Raw genomic sequence first — 23,034 nt, forward strand, 5'->3', positions numbered from 1 at the left:
TTAATTATTTATTTATAGAAAAATAGAGGGAGAAGGGAGGGGGTCTCTGAATCACAACCATAAGCCATCACAAAAGGTGCCCCTACTTCTAAACTATCACTTATGTTATGTTTAGAAGTTTGGATGAAGAGGAAAGTAGAGGGAAATGATTATCCGTCATCTTGTTTGAATGTTTTTAAAATTAAGTAAAGGGGGAGGGGAATAATTAACTCCTCCTCAAGTTTGGATGTTTTAAAAATTAGAATGGGAATAAGAGGAAATAATTAAATATATTTAAATTAACAATTCAACCCTTATTTGAAAATAAACTAGCAATATTGGTCCATGGTGTTCAAGGGTCATGTGCAATGCATATAGGGGTATGTGGCAGCAAAAAGAAAGGAACATGTATTTAAGAGTTAGGTGACAATGCACATGATCGGGTGGACCTTAAATATTTGCCCCTTTCTTTTTGCTATCACATACCCCTACATTCAATAATTGCTACATACAAGTACGCAGAAAAACCTTTCTCTCATATTGCAACGTCCACGCATTTAAAAAACAACCCATGCATGCGTGTCCACCGAACCAAGGGAAGCTCAAGCAAACTCAAACATTCAAATTGCCTTTGTGCGATTTGCACATCTTCTTCAGTTACTGCATAATCCCATTTTTTAGGAGCATAATATATATACTCCTAGTTGACAAATCATATCACTATTTCTAAAGCTATAAAGCTACTAAAGGTGAAAAAGAAAAGAAAAAGAGAAGGAATTAAACTCTTAAAACATTGACAAGAGCTTATACAAATTTTGTTTCTTTTGGCCTTCTTCTGCTTGATTGGTGACATAAAGAGAAATCGAAAGATCAGAGCTAAACATAAAAATGTTCCCAAGTGTTATGCCGATTGTTCACAAATGCGCAGCCTAAGGCGTTGGCAGGATTCATGGAAGGCCCTGTACAACCAGACCCCACAACAAACAATCCCTCAATTGCTACAGTGATAATACTACTTACAAAAGATCATCAATTGCTCAAAAACAATATAGATTTTCATTATAAAGATTTTTGGAAGATGGCTTTGCAGCCTAGTGAAATCAAGGAGGAGGTGGCGTTGGATGTGGGCAAGTCAAAGGGAAAGAATAAGAAAGATGGGGGAGGCTTGGTGTTGAGTTAGCACTCTCAAGTTCTTTGGCAGCTTATTGTCTTTAAAATCAAAAGTTGATTTCTCATCCAAAAAATCAAACTCACATAGTATACACAATCAATCAAGCAATTTATCAAACACATTGTGAGCAACTCTTCCAAGCTTTAAAATTCTAGGAAAAAAAACCATCAGGTCAGAAATCACAATTTCTACATAATCCATAAACCAAATATGTGTAGTATACATACCTCAAGCCACAAACCAACTAGAGATTGAAAAAATCCAGCAAAAGCAATAAAACCCAAGAGAAATAAAGATAGAGTTTATCTCTGAATGACAAATAGCTAGGTCTGAGAAAGTAGAGTGAGAGAGCAACGTCAGAGAGAAGAGCAAGAGAGCAGCATAGAAGAGAGAGAGAGAGAGAGGGGTAGAGAACGTAAAAGAGATTTGAGAGAAATTTTTACGTGTATTTTTTATAATTGCTATTAATGGTGAAGGGTAAAATAGGTAATTCAAAATGTTTAATTAGCTCTAGAATCACTTTCATCTACTCCCCGAGAAATTATACAGTCTTCTGGTAGACCACGTCACTTGTCCACCATTCTACTAAAAGACTCCTATTTGTTTAAAATTGCTGAGTCAGTAATCAATTTTCGTTTAAAAAATTTTTTTAACTCAATAATTTTAAACAAGTATAAGTCTTTTAGTGGAATGGTGGACCATGTCACTTGTCCACCATATGAACCTTATAATTTATCCTACTCCCCCTTCAAATCTCTCCAATTTGGGGGAATTAAAAATAAGGGATTAGAAGTTCTTAGAAGCCCCCCAAATTCCTCCCCCCCACCCTTAAAAAACATCTAAATGGGTATTAATCAATTTGTCTCCAGCTTAAAAATAAATTTTATTATCTAATATTTCTTTTGTAAATTGTTGAAGTTTTTTGTTTTCTTTTCTTTTTTCACGAAATTAACACTACAAAAAAACCGGGCTGAAGTCGCGTTTTTCAAAAACGCAGCTACAGCTATTCCTTTGAGCCGCGTTTGTTATGAACGTGGCTCAAAGGAAAGGCTGGAGCCGCGTTTTTGGACGAATCAGGCCGCGTTTAGCCGCCTCGGACTGAAGCCGCGTTTTTAAAAAACGCGGCTTCAGTCCCGTCCAGGAAATTTTTTTTTTTTTTTTTTGAATTATTGGTTGAGCTGCGTTTAAAAAACGCAACATCAAAAATGCTTTACAAGTCTAGAGCTGCGTTTAAAACGCAGCTTAGACATTTATCCTGAGCTGCGTTTAAAAAACGCAGCTTCTACATGTTTGGAGCTGCGTTTCTTTAAACGCAGCTCAACCAACAGTATAAATAACAAAAAAAAAAAAAGGAAAAAAAAATCCCTCATCCAAACACAAATATACCCGAACTCCAGATCGACCGCCCTCACCGATCGCACACACTCCTCCCCTCACCGATTACACAAAAATCTCACCGATCGCACACACTCCCGTCACCGATCACTAACAACTCTCACAGATCCCCTCACCGATCGCAAATCCCCTTCGTCTCCTCACCGATCACAAAAATCCCCTCACCGATCGCAGATCGCTAACAACTCTCACAGATCCCCTCACCGATCGCACACACTCCAATCCTCTCCTTCGCTTCCTCTCTCTACACGCTCGCTCTCTCCCTCCGCCACTCTCTCTACCGCTTCCGCCTCCTCCGTAACCACCGCTTGGCGGTGCCGATGATAAGTGTAGGCAGTTTGACGTGGGGTGGCAATGGGAAGACACCAATGGTCGAGTTCATTGCTCGCTTCTTAGCTGACTCTGGAATCCCACCTCTCATTCTCACTAGGGTACGCTACAAATACCATTCTATTTCTTTTTTTTCTGTGTTTTGAAATTTGGGTATATGGGTGTTTATAAATTTTCCATCTTTCATTGCTGTTTTTTTTATTTTTTATTTTTTTCGGTTTTGAAATTTGGGTATGATGGGTGTTTATAAATTTCCATGTTCCATGGGTTTTGTCTCTGTTTTGAAATTTAGGGATGATGGGTGTTTATAAATTCATGAATTTCTCTCAATATGGTGGCTATGTTACGGTGGATAAATTAGCTGGTCGTGCACTTTATTATTACTTTGTTGCTTTTATTAACTTATATCAATTACTACTGAATATTCAAGTGGAGTTGTAAAGGAAAACATGGGGAGGGGAAATTAATTTTAAGGTTTCCTTCGTCTTATCTTTTATGGCAAGACAAGCTAAAGATCCTCACTTTGACTTTCCAGTAGAATATAGAAATCCCAGTGTTGGTATTAGGATTGATTCAGAATCCTTTGCTGTCCACTATTGTTTAATAAAGTTGAGTTCAATTGTTTAATAAAGTTACAATTATTTTATACTTTTGATTGAATCTGCATGTGGAGTGACTAAATTTGAATGTGTTTTTAATTTGTTATTTGTTAAGAGGGGATTGAGGCATGGACTAGTCAATCAATTAGTAGTCATTAAATGTTGACAATAAAAGACAATTAAAAATTTAAACAATGGATGATTCTTAATGGTTGTTGTAATGGTGGGTAGCTAAAATGGCTCGTGGGTTGTTGTTGTAATGGTTGTATTGTGGTTGCAGTGGGTAGCTAAAATGGTTTGTCAGTTGTTGTGGTGGATGTGTTGTGGGTTGTGGTAGTGGCTGGGTTGTGGCTTGCAGTGTGTAGCTAATATGGTTTAGGGGTTCTTATGGTGGTGGTTGTGTTGTGGTGGTGGCTGTGTTGTGGATTGTTTCATAGTATTTTCAATGATTTGTTTTGAGTTTGTCTTTATTTTCTATTTCTATTTTCGTTTGTGGTTTTGTAATGCAAATTATGTGTTTGATGAAATGCTTCTATGAACTGATATACATAAATAGAGCATGTGAATTGTTATAATTTGGCGATTAAGAGGCCCTTTTGTGTTTTCATTTGCATCACAGTTTGAGGAACTTAATTGTAAATTTAACCATGTACAAGGAAATGGAAGGAATTATCATTTTGAGAAATAGTCTGAGGTTCTCTTATTACACCTTTTACAGTTTTACTTTGAACATTAGGAACCACAACATACAGGCCCTCGACAACTTTTCTGGTTTCTTGAGTAATAGCAGCAAAACACTATATATGTATTTATTCTCTCTCATATAGGTTGATCAAATTGCTCAACATTTCAACATTTGATGTGAATTTATAATTTTAAACATTATCATTGGGACCAAATTTTATTTTTTCTAGGTCAAAGTAGATGACAAGGTTTTATCCTTGATACCCTCTCTCTCTCTCTTTGTGGTCCTAGGTTCATTTATTTTCTTGGCAAGTGCAATGTGAAGTTCTATTTGGAAGAAAATATCAGATTTGTAATGATCTTTAGTCTTATATGGTCTAATTAATCATTGACTAAGACAAGTATATCTTCATAAGACAATTTGTCCAACGAATCTGCCATTTACAGTTAGGTTAGTTTTTTCAACTGTTATAGGATCCTCTGGAGTTCAAAAAATTATTCAATCCTCGAGGATAACATGTCACCTTTACCTAATGGTCCTCCCAAATAATAAAATACTGCTACCTTTTTTAAAATTATTGTGTCAGATCCTAGTTAGAGTAGTTCAAAAACTCTCATTTTCCATTTGATATTAGGGCTATTATAATAATTCATAATTGCTTAATGCCAACAGTAGAACACACCTCAAAATTTTGTGTGAGAGAGAGAGAGAGGACGTGAACAAATATACATTGAAGTGATTTCAAAGGGAAGAATAAGGTAACAATCTGAACAAGAATGCTTTTAACTACTGGATAGGTGGAGTACAAGTACAACTTGTGATGGCAAACAACTGAAATGAGGCCACAATTAACTTAATTTGGAAGATACTAAAGAGTCTTTTTTTCCCTACTTTGGTAAGAATCTATTTATATCTGCTACACTAGCAGTGAAGATAACCCATTCAATAAGCCAAGAATAGAAAGCATACTTAAAAATTTCAACAACTATGGGTATTTTTGTGTGTGTGGAGAATTTCACATATTCAGAAGAGTTCTAATGATTTGACCAACAGCTTGGGTATTTAGCTAAATGGAGCTTCCAAACAAAAGCTGGTTTGACAATCTCCAACAACCATACGAATTAGAAACATCAAAATTTATGTTGCTTTTCTTTCGAGTCCAATCCACAAAACTTATCTAATAAAGGCTTACACTTACACCACCCACACAAGCACACACACACAACCATGTCTATGTATACATAGTTATATACATACATACATGTGTATTTATACATATAATAGAGAGAGAGAGAGAGAGAGAGAGAGAGAGAGAGAGAGAGAGAGAGTCAAGGTCTTTGAAGAAGGTAGAAGAAATTAGGCAGTGACATTACATTCAAGGAAGAAAGTAAAAGAAATAAGGCAGTGGCATAGCATTCATGGCGTAGAAAAGTTGTGCTTACTTAGGAATTTATACCTACTCTAGCCAATAATTACTTAGGAGATTATACATCATTACATAATTGATGTTTTCTTCCTAATAGAACTTCATAAACACATGCCAAGAAAATTGACTACAACTCGACTCTATCGAAGTGTGATGCAAACAAAGACTACAACTCAACTCAGTACTGTATGCCCTTGTACATTATAGCTTTCCCTTCTTGATAAGATAGAATAGAATTTCATCAAAGTGAAAGGTGAAAAAGAAAAATATATTGGTTAAAATATATCAACAATGGCCGATGGTAGCCCTTTCTCCTTTTGGAGGCTCCACTCACCTATAAATTATTTTAATTTAGCCTCTAGGTCACCCCCTCTGAGATCCAACCATAAAGCCGCAACTCTCATGGATAAAACTCATCTTTGAAAACTAGCTTGCAAGGAGAGGGTGCGTAAGAGCTAATAAACACATTGATGATGCTCAAATCGTCAGTAGAAATGTTCGTCCAGAAGGGAGTCGTTCTCAGCTAATCCTAATCTTGCAACAAGTCAAGCTATGAAAAGAGAAAGAACGTGGTCACTGATGTGGTGCCTACCACAGGGCCTCCGATGCCAAAGTTAGAAATGGCTATAAAATGGAAAGTCAGATGTAGTGTGTTTTAAGTGTATGTGTACCTGTTTTTTGGACCTTATGGGTAGGTATTTATACAAGTGTTTTCCTCTTCCTTCTAGCCGTTGGGGCTGCCTTAATGGTGATTTTATTCTTGTATCTGTAACACCTTCATAGAACATTGATGGTGGGTTATCATCTCTCCAATGGTATAGAAATTCATCATTGCTTTGTAACACTTCATCAATGATTAAGGGCGAACGAGTCTGTTCCAACCTGACGACGAAGGTATAATCAGGATCATCAGCTGCCCCCTTATTCCGAGGTCATTCGAAGTTTGGATGATCAAAGGAATATGAGAATTTTTTTTTTTTTGGTAGTTGGGGTGCTTAGGGTTCTGCTCCCACATTGATTGCTCCGTGGCGGCGTGGCACACATCGTGGCCACGTGTCTCCCTCTGATTGTTTGATGAGTCCTGTTTTCGATGAAGCCTTTTTAGATTTCCCGCACTTTTCAAGGTAAAAGTTTTAATCTTTGCTTTTCCCTTCTCACTTCCTCACTTTCTTTTTTGCAATTGGTTTTTCTGACTTCTCGGTTGTGCATTTTGCTCTTAGTCTTCTTAGTTCCTCCCTTATTTTCAGGTACGCCCTTTTTTTACTCCCTTTCCTTTCTAAGTTTCATTTGTATTCCTTTTTCTTGTTCTCCTATTTTCCTTTTTGGGTTTTGTTATTTTCTTCAATGGTGGATTCTTCTGAAATTAGGCGCACTTCACCCTCCATCGCCTTCTTATTTGCTTGCTTAGGGGCGTTGGTAGATTCCCGTAGTGATATGTTAGGTGCTTTTCCATCTAGTGATCCGTATCCACATATTGGGGATTTTGTGTGGCTGGTAGTGGTCTAGGTTTGGTGTTGAGTGACTTGTACCCACTGTTGCATAACTCTCTAATTTGGTTTAAATCCATTAGAAAGGCTTTAAGTGGGGAAAATATGGGGTCCGAGGTGGGATCAGACAATCTAGAGAGGAATTCGTCCTCTGATGTAGGCATGGTTGGAGCAAGGGTAGATACGACTACTTCTGCGCCTTCTGGTGCGCCTTTGTCCTCTCATCCTTCTGCTTCTGATAAACTTCGTTCTTTCCATGCTCTCAAAGAAAAGTGTTCCTTGAAGATAGAGGTTTTTAATAAATTTAGGGACAGATTCCAATTTCCTGATGAGACTAGGGCTCGTCTTCCTAGGAAGGGTGAGAAGGCTTATGCCTTTGCTTATGGAGAGGTATGTTTCTATGAGGCTGTGTTTCTGTGTGGTCTCAGATTTCCCGTCCATCCATTCATCATGGAGCTTCTTCACTACTTGAACCTTGCTCCGAGGCAGCTTATGCCAAATTCGTGGAGAATCGTCATAAGCTGCATGGTGATTTGGATGATCATAGCTAACAGGGATATGATCACGCTTAGCGAGTTCGTCCATCTCTACCGTTTGAAAGAATCCAAGGAGCTTGGGTATTACGAGTTTGTACCCTGGAATAAGAAGTCTCGTCCTGTCGTTGATCTTCCATCGTCCTTCTGTAACTGGAAGTCTAGGTTTTTCTTCGTGTCTAGCGATGGTTGGGAGACTCTTTCTGATGACTTTTGGGGGGATGTCCCTAGGTTGCTGCGCCGGTGGGAGACCCCTCAGCTTGGTGCGTTTGCCTCCCATGAGATGTTTTCCTTTTTCAACCTTTTGTTTATATTGGTCATCATTCTAACCTTGCCTATTTTTCTGTCTTGTATGAAAGAGCGTCCAGAGCTTGAAGAGAAGTTCAAAGAGAGGGTTCAAGAGGCCATCAAGTACGTGAGTACTATTGATGATTTTGACGAGCTGGTTGATCCACGCACTTTAGCTCATCATTGTTTGGGGTCGGAGCCATCAGATTACGTCCTTCGTGCAATTGACCAGGAATAGAAAAAACGTGAGTTATTTGAGTTATCTTATGTAAGATCATCTCTTCTTGTTTTTATTGAGATTAACTTTACTCTTCTTGGTGCAGAGATGACGACAAAATTTAACAAGGAGATGTATGCTAAGATTAAGGGGAAGAAGAACGAACCCCTTTCTGCCATCGGACAAAAAAAGTTGAGAATTATAGACAAGGAAAAGGAAAAAGAGACAATGGAGAGAGACTCGTCCACTCCTACCCCAGATCTGGACGAAGGTCAGGCAGCTTCTCTCGGTATTTCAATCGAAGAAGTTGTCCGTCCTTCAAAAAAGTGAAAGACGAGAGACAAAGGGAAACAAAAGGTAGGCTTTAGTGTTTGGGAGGACGCTGGAGTAGCTATGGACCGTGCAAACGAGCTCCTTACTCCTGGGGAGATGAAAGAGATTTCAAGTGTGCCTTCCCATAAGATGGTGAGCCGTCACGTTCACAAGCTCGTGCAGGTAACTGTCCTACTTTTATCCCTTTCTTCCTCGTCCTTAAGATTTTAACTTTCTTTGCTAACTTTGGCTACCTTGGTTGTTAGGTATTGGGGGAAATTATGCACATCACCACCCAGTATCTGGCAAATGAGGAAAAGGTCGTCGTGGCCAATTCAAAGGTGGAGGCGCTAAAGGCCAAGGCTTCAGGACTACGGAAAGACTTGATTAATGCTATGGACACCAACAACGTTTCTATAGAGCAACTCAAGGTTTTGACTAAGCAGCTGGATTCCGAGAAACAGCTGGTGAAGCAGAAGGACGAGGTTCTTACCTCAGCTGGTCAAAGGATGAAGGTTGTCGTTGCTAAGGCCGTCCTTGCCTTTCAATCTACTGATGAGTATAATACCATTCTATTTCAATGGTATTTTAAAGGCTTCAAACTACTGAGGAGGTACCTGATTAAACATGGCCCAGGGACTAATTTGGAGGATTTAGACTTTGAGGCTGTTGATAAGGAAATTGAAGAGGACAAAGCGGCCCTGGCAGCTCAAGCTGCAATGTCTATTGGTGCGGACCCTTCTCAGGCTGATAAGGATGAAGACAATGCTCCACTAACTTGAACCCGTTGTCTCTTGAAGAAGAAATTTCTTTTTCTTTTTTTTTTCTTTTTTTTTTTTCTTTTGGAAAATGCCTTGTATGTTTTAAGGCCACTGGACAACTCATATCTGAATGTTCCCCTGGTTTTGGGGCTTTTTGAATAATTTTATGTTAATGCCTTCATCTTTATTCGTCTTGCATGCACTTCTTGTTGACTATTGTCTTATTCAGAATGTGCCTTTTGTCCTTTTGTGGACTTAGATAATTTTTGCTGATATTTTTGCTTATTCTTGTCCTTTTAGGGACTTGAAGAAATTTGTCCAAATGTGGACTTGGTCGTCCTTTACTTGGACGACGTTCGTGAAACTTTTTATCTTTAACTTGAGCGGAATACATCCACTTAAGAAATCTTTTGGACGATGTACACCACTTAAGGAGTCTTATCATCTTATTTTTTCTTTGGATGATGTACATCCACATAAGGAATCTTATCGTCTTATTTTTTCTTGGACGATGTACATCCACTTAAGGAATTTTATCATCTTATTCTTTCTTTTGGACGATGTACATCCACTTGAGGAATCTTATCATCTTATTTTTTCTTGGACGATGTACATCCACTTAAGGAATTTTATCGTCTTATTTTTCTCTGGACGATGTCTTTGCTTTTCGGGTTATATACATAGTTTGGGAAAGAGAAAGATAACCAGAATACATGGGTCTCCGAATAATACGTTTATTTAATTAAAAAGTAAGAGATAATGCATACAGTTGGATTACAATTCCTGTCCATAATACCTCCTTAGATGTTCCACATTCCAAGGGCGAGGTAGCTTGTTCCCGTCCAGATCCTCTAGATGGTAGCTTCCCTGATGGGAATAGTGGACGGTTTTATACGGTCCTTCCCAGGTTGGCCCTAGTTTGCCTTGTGTCGGGTCTTTTGTTGCAGTAGTTACTTTTCAAAGGATGAGATCACCAATGTTGAACCTTTTCAGCTTTACCCTCTGATTGTAGTATTTAGCCATCTTCAACTGGTACTTGGTCATTCTTTGAGAGGCTCAGTCTCTGCGTCCAGGCAATCCAAGTTTAGTTTTAATTGGTCGTCGTTACTCTATTCGTCGAAGAACTTCGTTCTGAGGTTGGTAAGTCCTATTTCAACCGGGATGACTGCTTCTGTTCCGTAGGTTAGATTGAAGGGCGTCTCTCCTGTTGGCATTCGAGTTGTAGTTCTGTAGGCCTATAGAATGCTTGGTAATTCCTAGGGCCATGCTCCCTTTGCCCCTACTAACTGAGTCTTGATGATCTTTAGCAAGGTCCGATTCATTACTTCCGTCTATCCATTGGCCTGAGGATGTCCTAGTGACGAATACTTGTTCTTAATGCCTAGGTTCGTGCAGAACGTCCTGAATCTGTGGCTGTTGAATTGTCGACCATTGTCTAAAATGATCGTCCTTGGTATCCCGAACCTGCAAACAATATTTTTCCAAACAAAATTTTGTACCTTTACTTCTATGATCATTGCTAGTGCTTCCACTTCTACCCATTTTGTGAAGTAGTCTATCGCGACGAGTAAAAACCTCATCTATCTCTTTCCCTGTGGTAAGTGGCCCATAATGTCAATTCCCCATTGTGAGAATGGCCAGGGTAAGGAAATGGTCGTCATCTTTTCCCCCGGGACTTGTTGGACATTTCCATACCTCTAGCAGCAGTCACATCTTTTAACGAAATCCATTGCGTCCTTCTGCATTATGGGCAAGAAATAACCTGCCTTAATGATCTTCTAGACGAGGGATTTTGCTCCCATGTGGTCGCCGTAAATTCCCCTGTGCACTTCTTTTAGAACATACTTAGCTTCTTCCTCTTCTATGCACCTTAAGTAAGGCTGGGAAAAACCCCTTTTGTAGAGCTCGGCATTGAGTATGGTGAATCTGACAACTCGTTTATTGATCTTCATGGCTTCTTCTAGGTTCAACGGTAACCGTCCGTCTTTAAGGTAAGACAGAATAGGACTCGTCCACCCTGAGTAAATGTGTACAGCGAAGGTTTGAAATTTTTTAATGCTAGGGAAATTTTGTTCTTCCAGTCTCCAATCATTTACCCTTGATTAATCGTCTGCGGATGCAATCCGTGCGACTTTGTCAGCCTCAACATTCTAGCTTCACAGGATCTGAACAAATTCTGCGTGATCAAAGTTGCTTATCAGCTGGTTCGTCAACTTGAGATACTTTTGCATTCTCGTCTCCTTTGCTTCAAAATCTCCTCTGACCTGCCCCATGACGAGCTGTGAATCACTCCTCAATGAAATGTTTTTAACTCCAAGTGCCCTGGCAATTCTTAGTCCCGTCAATATAGCCTCGTACTCTGCTTCGTTATTAGTTACAGGGAAACTGAGCTGGACACCATACTTCAAAACATCTCCCTCAGGGGAGGTGATGACGACGCCTGCTCCACCTCCCTTCTGGGTCGACGAGCCATCCGTATGGATCGTCTAAAGCTCTTCATGGTTTTCTTCATGTTCGGGAACGGTAAATTCTGCTATGAAGTTTGCTAGTACTTGAGCCTTGATGGCCGTCCGAGGGTAGTATTCTATATCAAACTGACTGAGCTCAATAACCCACTGTACCATTCGTCCAAGAGCTTTAGGTATTTTCATTGCTCTTTTAATAGGCTGGTCCGTCATTACTATGATTGGGTTAGCTTGAAAGTATGGGCGGAGTTTTCTTGAGACCACTATTAGAGCGAAGGTAATCTTCTCTATCCTTAGGTATCAGGCTTCAGCTCCTTGAAAAGCCTAACTAATGTAGTACACTGGAAGTTGTATCCTGTTCTCCTCCCTAATCAAGGCTGCGCTGACTGCAGTTACGGATACTACCGGGGAAAAGAATAAATCGTCTCCTTCCTTGGATGGACTCAAGAGTGGGGGATTTGCTCAAGTAGCGTTTTAATTCTTGGAATGCTGTCTCACATTCCTCTGTCCATACGAAGGCCTTTTTTAGGGTCTTGAAGAAGGGAAGACACTTGTCCGTCGCCTTTGAGATGAACCGATTAAGGGCAACTACTTTTCCTGTAAGGGATTGCACTTCTTTCACCGTCTTTGGAGAGGACATCTCGAGGATAGCCCTCACTTTCTCAGGGTTTGCCTCTATCCCTCTTTGCGACACCATGAACTCGAGGAATTTCCCTAAGGAGACTCCAAAGGCACATTTGGACGGGTTTAGCTTCATGCTGTACTGTCTGAGCGTGTTAAATGTCTCCTTGAGATCATCCAGGTGACTCTCTTCTTCTTTACTCTTAAGGAGCATATCATCAACATACACTTCTATGTTCCTCCCAATCTGCTTGCTGAACATCTGGTTTACCAATCTCTGATATGTGGCTCCTGCATTCTTCAAACCAAAAGGCATGACTCTGTAGCAGTAGAGCCCCTGGCTAGTGATGAAGGCTGTTTTTTCCTGATTTTCCTTAGCCATTTGTATTTGGTTGTACCCAGAAAATGCGTCCATGAAGGTAAGAAGCTTGTGCCAGACAGTTGAGTCTACCAATTGGTCGATTCTGGGTAAGGGAAAGTTGTCCTTCGAGCAGGCATTATTTAGATTAGTGAAGACAACGCACATTCTCCATTTCCCATTCGCTTTTTTGACCATGACGACATTGGTCAACAACTCGGGATAATAGACTTCCCTGTGAAGTTAGCAGCGAGCAGTTTGTTCACGTCGTCCATGAAGGCTTTGTTCTGTTTAGGGGCAAAAACTCTTCTCTTTTGTTGGACAGGTTTCTTCTCGGGGTCTACTTTTAGGTGGTGTTGGATGATGTTGGGTGGTATACCCGGCATTTCTTCATGGCTCCATGCGAAAACATCCAGACTATCTTTCAGGAAGCCAACGATCTCTTTCTTCGTCTAGGGATTTAGGCTCGTCCCTACCCGAATCGTCTTTGTAGAATCTCGTTCGACCAACTTTATCATTTCTAGCTTCTTAACGATTTCTTGAGTCTTGTCTTGAATCACCCACCTGTGGTTCTCCTTTGAGGTTAGGACTGCCTGATAACACTCCCTTACCAACATCTGATCTCCTCTTATCTCCTCTTATCAACCCCCTATTCTGTTGGGAATTTCACTTTCAAGCAATAGGTTGGAAGTGGCTGCCTTCCAGCGATTGAGGGTAGGTCGTCCTATAATCACATTGTAGGATGAAGGTGAGTCTACTACCAAAAAATTATGCTTGTTTGTTACCTGAAGGGGATGAGAGCCAGCTGTGACCGTTAGTGTCACTATTCCCCGAGGATACACCTTATGTCCACTGAAACTGACGAGAGGGGACTCGAAAGGACGAAGTCTCTTTGGGTCCACTTTTAACTGCTGGAATGCAGAAAGGTAAATAATGTTTGCCGAGCTCCCGTTGTTAACCAGAACCCTTCTGGTGTTGAATCCTTCAATCATGATCATAATAACCAACGGGTCATCATAAGGCTGTTTTACTCCTCTGACATCTTCTTTTGAAAAATACATGTCTTGGTCAACCCGTCCTTGCTTCAGAGGAGGTAGGCTATGGACACTGTTCACCTGTCTTTGGTATGATTTCTTGAGGGATTTGAACGACCCTCCCGTGGACGGCCCCCCTATGATGGTTTTTATTTCCCCTATTGCACTTTGTGGATGAGGTGGTAGGTTATCCTTGTCTCTCTGAGAAACTTCGTGTTGATCTCTACTTCCATCCCTGTACCTACTAGAATCTCCTTTCTTCATGTATTTGTGTAATTTCCCCTTCCGTATAAGTTCTTCTATCTGCTCTTTCAAGTCTCGGCATCACTAGAGGCGTGACTTTTATTAGACGAGGGTTTTTGTCATCCCTGCGTCTACTTCCTTCAGCATTCTGCCGGTCCGCTCGATCCCTTTTTTGTCCTTTTCGGTCGTCTTCCTTTTCTTTATTCTTTTCGTTGAGTTTCTCTATCCTATCTATGGCTGCTAGGGCGTCCTTAGCATTCATGTACATTTGTGTCTTCAGAAGCGCCTCTGCCATCGTCTTAGGGGGGGTTTTTTGCCAAGGAGACCACGAAATCCCTAGACTTTAACCCAGTCTTAAAGGCTGTTAGTTGTACTTTGTCGTCTGCTTCGTTCACCTCCAAAGTTCCTCGAGTGAAACATGTCACATAGGACCTCAAGGTTTCTTTCTCTCCTTGCTTGATGGTGAGCAAATGGTCGTTCTGTCTTTTGAGGCGCTGCCCACCAACAAAGTGACGAACGAAGGTGCTGCCTAGCTGCTCGAAGTTGTCAATAGAGGACGCTAGTAGCTTGGTGAACCATTCCCGGGCTGCCCCCTTGAGGGTGGTAGGAAATGAATGGCATAAGATCTCATCAGGGGGCTGCTAGAGACCCAGAATTGTTTTGAAGGTGTTGAGGTGGTCTAGTGGATCCTTTAATCCGTCAAAGGGCTCGAGCTGAGGTAAACGAAACTTGGAAGGCACCGGGCATTCCTGGACAGCTAAGGTGAAAGGTTAGTCCATTTTTCTGACCATTTTATTCAGACTCTGATTTGTTTTTCCCTTGATGGCATTTCTCAGTTCGTCCATCTCCTTTCTCATCTCCCTGAAAAGATCTGAGCTCGCATCTTCTGGGGTGCTAGGTCACCTCCTGTGACTATCCCCCTCATCGTCCCTATTGGTCTCTGGGCGATTACCTTCCTGTTGCAGCCACTGCATCATCTCTTGATTCTGCCTAATAAGCTTTTCCACAGTGGCTACAAGTGACTGAATTTGTAAAACCAGTGCGGCAAGATCTGGGTTAGTGCTAGACTCCATCTGAACTTATTGTTGGGAGTGGAGCTGTGTTCTCGAACTGGGTGCTCAAGAATCGCTAAGTCCCCATAGACGGCGCCAAACTGATGATGCTCAGATTGTCAGTAGAAATGTTCATCCAGAAGGGAGTCGTCCTCAACTAATCCTGATCCTGCAACAAGTCAAGCTATGAAAAGAGAAAGAACATGGTCATCGGTGTGGCACCTACCACAGGGCCTCCGATGCCAAAGTTAGAAATGGCTAGAATAATAGAATGTCAGATGTAGTGTGTTTTAAGTGTATGTGTACCTGTCTTTTAGACCTTATGGGTAAGTATTTATACAAGTGTTTTCCTCTTCCTTCTAGCTGTTGGGGCTAACTTAATGGTGATTTTATTCTCATATCCATAACGCCTTCATAGAACATTGATGGTGGGTTATCTCCCCAGCGGTATAGAAATTCATCATTGCTTTATAATGCTTCATCAATGATTAAGGATGGACGAGTCTGTTCTAGCCTGATGACAATCACTGGTTGGACGGTTCCTAGAATTGTCCTCGTCATTGTGTCTTCCTATAGACAAAGGTATAATCGGGATCATCACACATGATTAAGCTTACACTTAATCCATGTGGGACTAACCTGATGGTAGTCCTTTCTCATTTTAGTGGCGATGGTAGTCCTTTCTCTTTTTAGTGGCTCTACTCACCTATTAGTTATTTTAATCTAGCCTCTAGATTGCCTCCTCTAAGATCCGACCACAAAACTGCAACTCATTAAATCTCATACTCAATGAGTTACGACCGATTACTCGACATGGTGGTTAGCTCTGAAATCAAATTATACAAACCCATAAGTAGTACTCATTCTTGAAAACGAACATAAACCGGCTTGCAAGGAGAAAATGCTCAAGTGCTTATAAACACATGGTTATACTTAATTCATGTGGGACACTGAGATCATAACATAAAATTTAGCCTCTAAGTTCCTCCTTTCGAGATCTAACTAAAAAACCACAACTCATTTAATCTCATACTTAATGAGCTACTTCCAATTACTTGACATGGTGCTTGGCTCTACCAAATGATACAAACCCATTGGTATAAGTCACCCTTGAAAATCAACTTAAACTGGCTTGCAAGGAGGGGTGCCCAAGAGCTTATAAACATATTGTTAAACTTACACTTAATCCATATGGGACACTAGGTTTATATCATACCACCACGCTCCACAACCGACATCCATGACAACTCACGCTATCGACACTAACCCAATGGTAACCCTTTCTCTTTTTTTGGCAGTTCCACTCACCTATCAGTTATTTTAATCTAGCCTCCAAGTCACCCCTTCCAAGATCTGACTACAAAATCGCAACTCATTTAATCACATACTCAATGAGCTATATTTGATTACTCGACGTGGTAGTTGGTTTTGATACTAAATGTTACAAACCCATGGGTAGAACCCACCCTTAAAAATTGGCTTGCAAGGGGAGGGTGCTTAGGAGCTTATAAATATATGGTTAAACTTACACTTAATCTATGTGGGACACTAGGATTATAATGGAAATCTCATGAACCAGACTCATAAAATAAAAACTATTTCTTAGGGGCTTTTTTTTTTCTTTTCTTTTTTTTTTAACAAGGTTGTTCAAAGCTATTCGAGCAATCGAAGAGTTGTGTTTTAAAAATATTTGAAAGTTTGTAGGTTTTTCATTATGCCTTTAAGATGATTATGTAACTTATGTCTTTAAACTTTGATTAATGTTGGGTATACTACAAATTTTTTATTACATTACAAAACTCATGCGACAGAAAGGAAAAAAAAGAAAAGAAAAGTTATTGAGACATTCATATTTATTATGCTATTAAAGTCAACGAATCACATTCATTGATTCATTAGGTTGTAAAACAAAAATATATATTATTTTTAGCATTTTGCTATATATTAGGTACATGGACAATAGCCTTAGAGCAACCACATCAGTGGTTGCAAAAATGTGTAAAATGCAAAAAGTCCTCAATTTTGCACATTCTAATACAAAAAACACCCACATCAGTCTTTTTAAAAATATGCAAATATACACCATGGATGTATAAATGAAAGTAACCGTGCATATATGCACGGTTACTGTTCACCGTGTAAATGATTTTTTTATTCTTTTTTCTCTCTCCTCTCTCTACCTTTGACTCACCTCACTCTCTTTTTCTCATTTCCTTTCTCACCGATCAACTCTCTCTCATTTCATCAGATCAACTCTCTCGCTGACCCAAGCCCCATCGTCGTTCTGTTGGTTATTGGGTTTTTTCTGGTTTTTTTCCCCATCGCCGATTTGTTGGTTGCTTGATTTTTTTTTGGTTTTTTCCCATCGCTGATTTGTTAGTTGCTAGGTTTTTTCTGGTTTTTTCCCATCGTCGATCTGTTGGTTGCTGGTTATTTTTCTGTTGTGGTGGGCTATTTCTGTTGGGTTGTTCTTTGGGTTGTGTGGGTTCCGATTGGTTGCTGGTGTCGATCTTGTGTGGGTTTCGATTGTTCCGATGGTGGTTGTGTAGTTGTTTGGGTTGTTTCAGGTCTATGAGAGATGCCCATGTGTGGGTTGTGTTGGGTCTATGAGAGAGATGACACTGTTAAAGAAATGAATATTTTATTTGAATAAATATGTATAATAGACAAAAATGTGGATGTTTTGTAAAAATAGGTGTGTAAAATAGAAAAAGTAGGTTTTAGATGTGCAAAATGGAAAAAAATTTCCACATTCTGATGTAGATGCTCTTATCATCCCAATATACACAACAAAAACCTTTCAACCTATAAACTAGAAAAGAGTATTCTCTTAACTTTTATAGTGATATAAAATTAAAAATAGTATTAGTCAAGTGTTTCTTTACCCAAAAGACCCTAATAGCAAGCTAGAGAAACAATAAACTACACAAATCGGCGTAATGAGAAACCTCAAATACTAGAAAGGGTAGGCAAAGAGTAGCAATAGCCAATAAGATACACAAAATCAATCTGATGAGAAAGTAGACCCCAATACTTGAAAGGGTAGGCAAGCAGAACTCGCAACAATTCTGATATATTGAATGCAATCAACTACTAAAAAATAGGTTTTCTTATTCGGATTAAAACAAAAATAGAATGCGCCAAGAAAGATCACAAATGCCTGCCAACATCACTAGATCGATGCTTTTAAGCCAGCAATGTGATAAAGTTGCTCATTCGATCATTGTAGTTCAACCCAACATATATTTAATCAACATTTAAAACATATATAAATACAGAATGGGGAGGGGGAAGAGCTAGTAATGATGTCACTGAAGTAGAAACTGGGAAGAAGCTTGACAACAGAAAAAGGAAGCAACTCAACTTTTGATTCCGTAAACTTCGAGCTTGTGGCATGGATAAAAAAGAAAGAGTTGAGAGGGAAAACAGGTTGTACAAGAAGCACCGAGATTTGTAGGTGTAGACTAAGAACCTTTTCTCCACGAATCAGGAAGCACATCAACGAACAAAGGACATACAACTATCTAATAAAGACAAACCAATAAAAAAAGAAAGCTCCCAAAAAATTTTACCTTCGAGATTTGGCTTTATCATTTCTTCTACTCAAAGTGCATTAGAAGCATATCTAACCCCTATGGAGTACACATAACTTACTCTTTTTTTTCTATAGTCCAAACTTTGAATAGACACACTTAATTATTTTACCATTTCAATTGTTACAACTAGGCAACCAACTGAAAGATCCAGTATGCTTCAAGTATATCTAGAAGCTTTTCCTTTTTATCGATATCTTAGCGTAATTTCAAATAGAACTATGCCTTTCTTATGAAGGCGTTTGCACAAAGGTTTCACCAAACCCAAGAAACAAAGGGAATGATTTATAATTCAAACGGCTAAAATGAAGGGGGGAAAAAGAACTTGAAAGGAAATTGAAAGCATGTTCAAGTTAATAGGGAATGATTTATAATTTACCATAAAAAAAAAAAAAAAAGTTTGTAACATGCCTATGGAGTTTATTGATGACTACCATTTATAAATTAGTTTAGAGAGAGATATCAAACCCATGCCTTATTTAACTGAAAGTAGACATGTGCTAGAGCGCCTTGGGAATATGGATAGTTCCTCAAAAACACTCTTCAACTTAGAATGATGATGAACTTCGATTCTCACTGCCTTCAAGACTCTTGCCTCCTCTAGAATAAATTTTACAAAATCCACTTCATGTTTTAATCCTTTATATCCTCTAAAGTAAAATGTTGTAAGGTGTGATAAAAAAGAATTAGGATCTTTTGGTGGCACGGTCCAGTATAATTTCTGTGTACGACCTGTATCAATCTGATGATGACACGACACATGGTTATGGTACTTCTTATGACAACAGATAAATAATTTAAATTTAGGGAAAAGTATATAAATAAATAAAAAATCCTTTGATTAACTAAACTAACCTTATCAACTAAAACAACTCGTAGATTAGGAGCCAGTAGGAGCAACGCCTTTAGCACACTCAAGTTATGCCCATTATATTTGAAAACCAGGCAGACCAAATTCTGGAACCTGGTTGGACAAATCGAACCATAGCTGCGTTGACACTGCAGGAAGAGAGATTTTAAGGACAACAACATATATAAAAGCTTGTAACAATGGTTAGAACAAAAAAGAAATAAGGATGACATTACCTCAAAATCAAAGTACTCAAGAGATGGGGTGTCTATTTTGAGTTCGTTATTTAGATAGGAGACACTTAATCTTTTCAAAGTAGGTACACAAATTTTAAAATTGAATTCCTTATAATCATATATTATCAAGGTCAAATCTTCAAGGACTGGGCAAAAAGAGAGGAGTGTCACGAAAGAGTCGCGATTTGCGAAAGTAATACTTTCAAGACGCAGTATCTTCAGTGTGTTGAGTTGAAAGGATGATGAAGACGAAGGATCGAGAACAATGTGCCCTTCTATTTTCAGAACTACTAATTTGTTGCAATAGAATATGCTATGTGGCAACTTCCAAAAGAAGTCAGTAGGAGTAGGAGTAGCAGGAGTAGGAGTAGGAAAATTGAAAATCTGGAGATCAAGTTCCTGGAGGTTAAGAGCAGAAGTAGTAAAGGTGGAAATCCATCTGTCAAGACGTTTCTGGTGATATAACTTGTGTTTCAAGCGAAAATTTCGGAGGTACTTTGCTTTGTGTTTAGCCAAAACCTGGGACACATAGCATTCAAAGTTGATAATCGAACCAACTTTATCACACTCAAACTTTGAAAAACTGTCAATGTCGAGGTTGAGTTTTGGGACGTAAGTCCAGAGGAGTTTCCACCTACTTGACAACCTGCTAGTTTGGATGGCCTGTTTGGTTCTGAGGAATGAAAGGATGTGAATGAGAAGACAATCCGGAAGATCACTGATCCTATCCGCACCCACTGTTTCTTCTCTACAATAGAGTTTCTGGCGTTTCGATATAGAGGAGTTGGCCATGAAGGTAAGTAAGATGAAGAAGAAGTATTTGTTGGGTTAAAGTGAAGGATTTGAAGTTACCCAAAAAACAAGTACTTCTTTTGGGATTGGGAATCCAAAGTCACGGAGAGGCAGTGATTTTTGATTTTTGGTTTTTGGTTTGAATTTCCTGAGAGAGAGATATAAAGGATTTGAAGTCGGTGCAAAACCCCCTTTTTTTTTCTTTTCTTTTTTTGGAGAAAGTCGGTTCAAAACTTTTGTATAGGAGAAGGGTTGTGAAGGAAGAGATCCGTGAGGCAGAGCCCAAGAAGGATAATTTACTGATGCCCTATTTCGCTGAAACGCTGAGTTTTTGTTTTGCTTGTTATTTATTTATTTAGAGAAATTCTTAGGTTTCTCTCATAGCAAAGAAAACAATGTTCACTCCTCTTACATTCATGGTAGAATTCACTCATTAAATTTATGGTGAAGTTTATTATAAATTTGAGATAAATTAGCACTATTTTACTAAACTCTACTAGGGACTCCGCTTGACCCACCTTGCTTCATCTTGCATTGGCTATCCCCTCCCCACAAAGGTGGTGGGACGGGAATAGAGCGAGATTTTGGTCCTGCATCATAGGGCAGAGCGGAGATAAGTTTAGACTTTTTAGATCCACCCTGCCTCACCTCACCCCACGTTGAGAAGGGTTAAATTGTAAATTTTTCATGCCCTAAAACATTACTATTTAAACAAACATACATACATTAACCTACATTGATAGACATTTTCATAATCTACTAATAAACATCTAACCTATATTGAACTTTGTACTCATGTAATTTTTTATTCAGCTAACATATACTTTATTCGGCTTGGAAGTTTAAAACTCATTCTTTCATTTTATTCATGTAAATTTTTTTGTCTTTCCCATTATTCTATATTATCTTTGTGAGAGATATGTAGAATTTTACGGGTTGAGGCGGGGTTTTGCAAGGCCCCAATGGGCGGGAATGGGGTAAGAAAATTTTTCCCGCCGTGTGGGGTGGGGGAGGGGCAAAGACCCCATCCTTCAGCCCGCTCCAACCCATTGCCATTCCTGTACTCTGAGAGTACCTAAGTATTTTTTATTTTTTTATCACTAGTGTGTAGCCCCATGCATATGCACAAGTACAATTAAAAACAATCACCGTTCAAATTATATATTTTTTTGAAACGCGGTTCAAATTATACATAATATTAGCTTATATTCTTTTTTAAACCGTACATTTCTAAAATATGTAATGGTTTCTCATTATATATATATATATATATATAATTTAGAATTTAATTGGTTCTAAACTCTTTGGTTTTTGTACCCAATAATTCACTTGCCATAAAAATTAAAAATTTAGATGAACATGTAGAGGAAAATTGGACTCTAATTGAAATCCAATTTAGAATCTAATAGGATTTGGACTCTTCAATTTTTATACTCAATAATTCACTTGGCACAAAATCAAAAATTAAATTTGACACATGACACAAAATTGATAATCTAATTAAAATCTAATTGGATTTTCTCCAAGCTTTGGCTATATATATATATATAGAGAGAGAGAGAGAGAGAGAGAGAGAGAGAGAGAGAGAGAGAGAGAGAGAGAGAGAGATTCTAGTCCCACAAGTATAAATTTTGTATATCTTTTTTCTTTTTCTTTTTTTGAGGAAATACAATTTTTGTTTCTACATTTCGACCCCCTTCCCATTTTGGTTCCTAGTTTTCTATTTTACCACTTTTAGTCCCAAAATGAAAAAAAAAAAAAAAAAAATGTTACATTTTGGTTCCTACCATCATCTCACTAACCTACGTGATAAACAGAGTACACAGTTGGCACACAAAACACCTATGTGGCCATTAAAATTAAATAAAAAAAATTATTTAGCATTTAAATAATGCCACGTCAAAAAAAAAAAACAATTAAAACAAAATTCTAAACTTATGATTTTTAATAAATAAAATAAAATAAAATAATTAAAATAAGATATTCTTTTCTTTTCATCATTTTTTTGGTCATGTTCTTCACCGGAGTTCTTCCCCAAATATCATGTTCTCAATTTTAATTTTAATTGAAAACAATAACCCATTTATCCAACACCTTTCTCTCGCTGACTCATCTTCAAATACAAGACTCTACCTTTGTTTCTATTTCTTTTTCTCTCTCAAATCAGTGTCTCTCTCTTAAATCGGTGGGTCTCTCTCTTTAATCTCTATCTCTCAGGTTGGTGGTAGAGATTGCAGTGGAGATAGGTGGTGGCGAATTCCGATGGTGGGTTTTTGGGTTGTGATTTTTGTTGATATGAGTTTATGGGTTTGTGGTGAATATGATTTTGTGTTTCCAAGTTGGATATGATTTTGTGTTTTGGTGGATTGGTGGTTTTCTAATTGGGAGATTGGTGTTGATTTTGTGAACAAAAAGGATGCAGATCTGTTGATTTTTGTTAGTGAATGTTTGGTTCAAATTTTTGGTATGCAGATCTATTGATATTAATTGGTTGATTATTGTTTGATCCGACTTTTGAATTTTGATGTGTTTGGTTATAAAGAAAGTACAAGAAAAAAAAAAGGATTAATTTGCCATGAACATGATCAATAATGTTTTGGGGAAGAA

The 23,034-nt window shown here is 38.7% G+C and overlaps 2 protein-coding genes across 3 annotated transcripts; one reads left to right on the plus strand and one right to left on the minus strand.

Annotated features, from left to right (window-relative positions):
• Positions 1–6,604: 6,604 nt before the first annotated feature.
• LOC115994236 lies at positions 6,605–9,284 on the plus strand. Of its 2 annotated transcripts, none has more exons than XM_031118299.1 (4): positions 6,605–7,868; positions 7,965–8,138; positions 8,217–8,605; positions 8,689–9,284. In XM_031118299.1, the coding sequence occupies exons 3-4, from the start codon at positions 8,504–8,506 to the stop codon at positions 9,202–9,204; spliced, it is 618 nt and encodes a 205-aa protein (XP_030974159.1). In that variant the 5' UTR covers positions 6,605–7,868; positions 7,965–8,138; positions 8,217–8,503; the 3' UTR covers positions 9,205–9,284. Both variants share the same exon structure in this region; 1 of them encodes a protein (XP_030974159.1).
• Positions 9,285–14,803: 5,519 nt separating this feature from the next.
• Positions 14,804–20,427, minus strand: LOC115949996 (putative FBD-associated F-box protein At5g56820). Its single transcript, XM_031067251.1, has 3 exons — positions 19,636–20,427; positions 19,405–19,548; positions 14,804–14,926 (listed from the first exon to the last, which is right to left on the minus strand). The coding sequence occupies exons 1-3, from the start codon at positions 20,425–20,427 to the stop codon at positions 14,804–14,806; spliced, it is 1,059 nt and encodes a 352-aa protein (XP_030923111.1).
• Positions 20,428–23,034: the final 2,607 nt, after the last annotated feature.

This window comes from Quercus lobata, chromosome 6 (assembly GCF_001633185.2).
Source record: "Quercus lobata isolate SW786 chromosome 6, ValleyOak3.0 Primary Assembly, whole genome shotgun sequence".
NCBI lineage: Eukaryota > Viridiplantae > Streptophyta > Magnoliopsida > Fagales > Fagaceae > Quercus > Quercus lobata.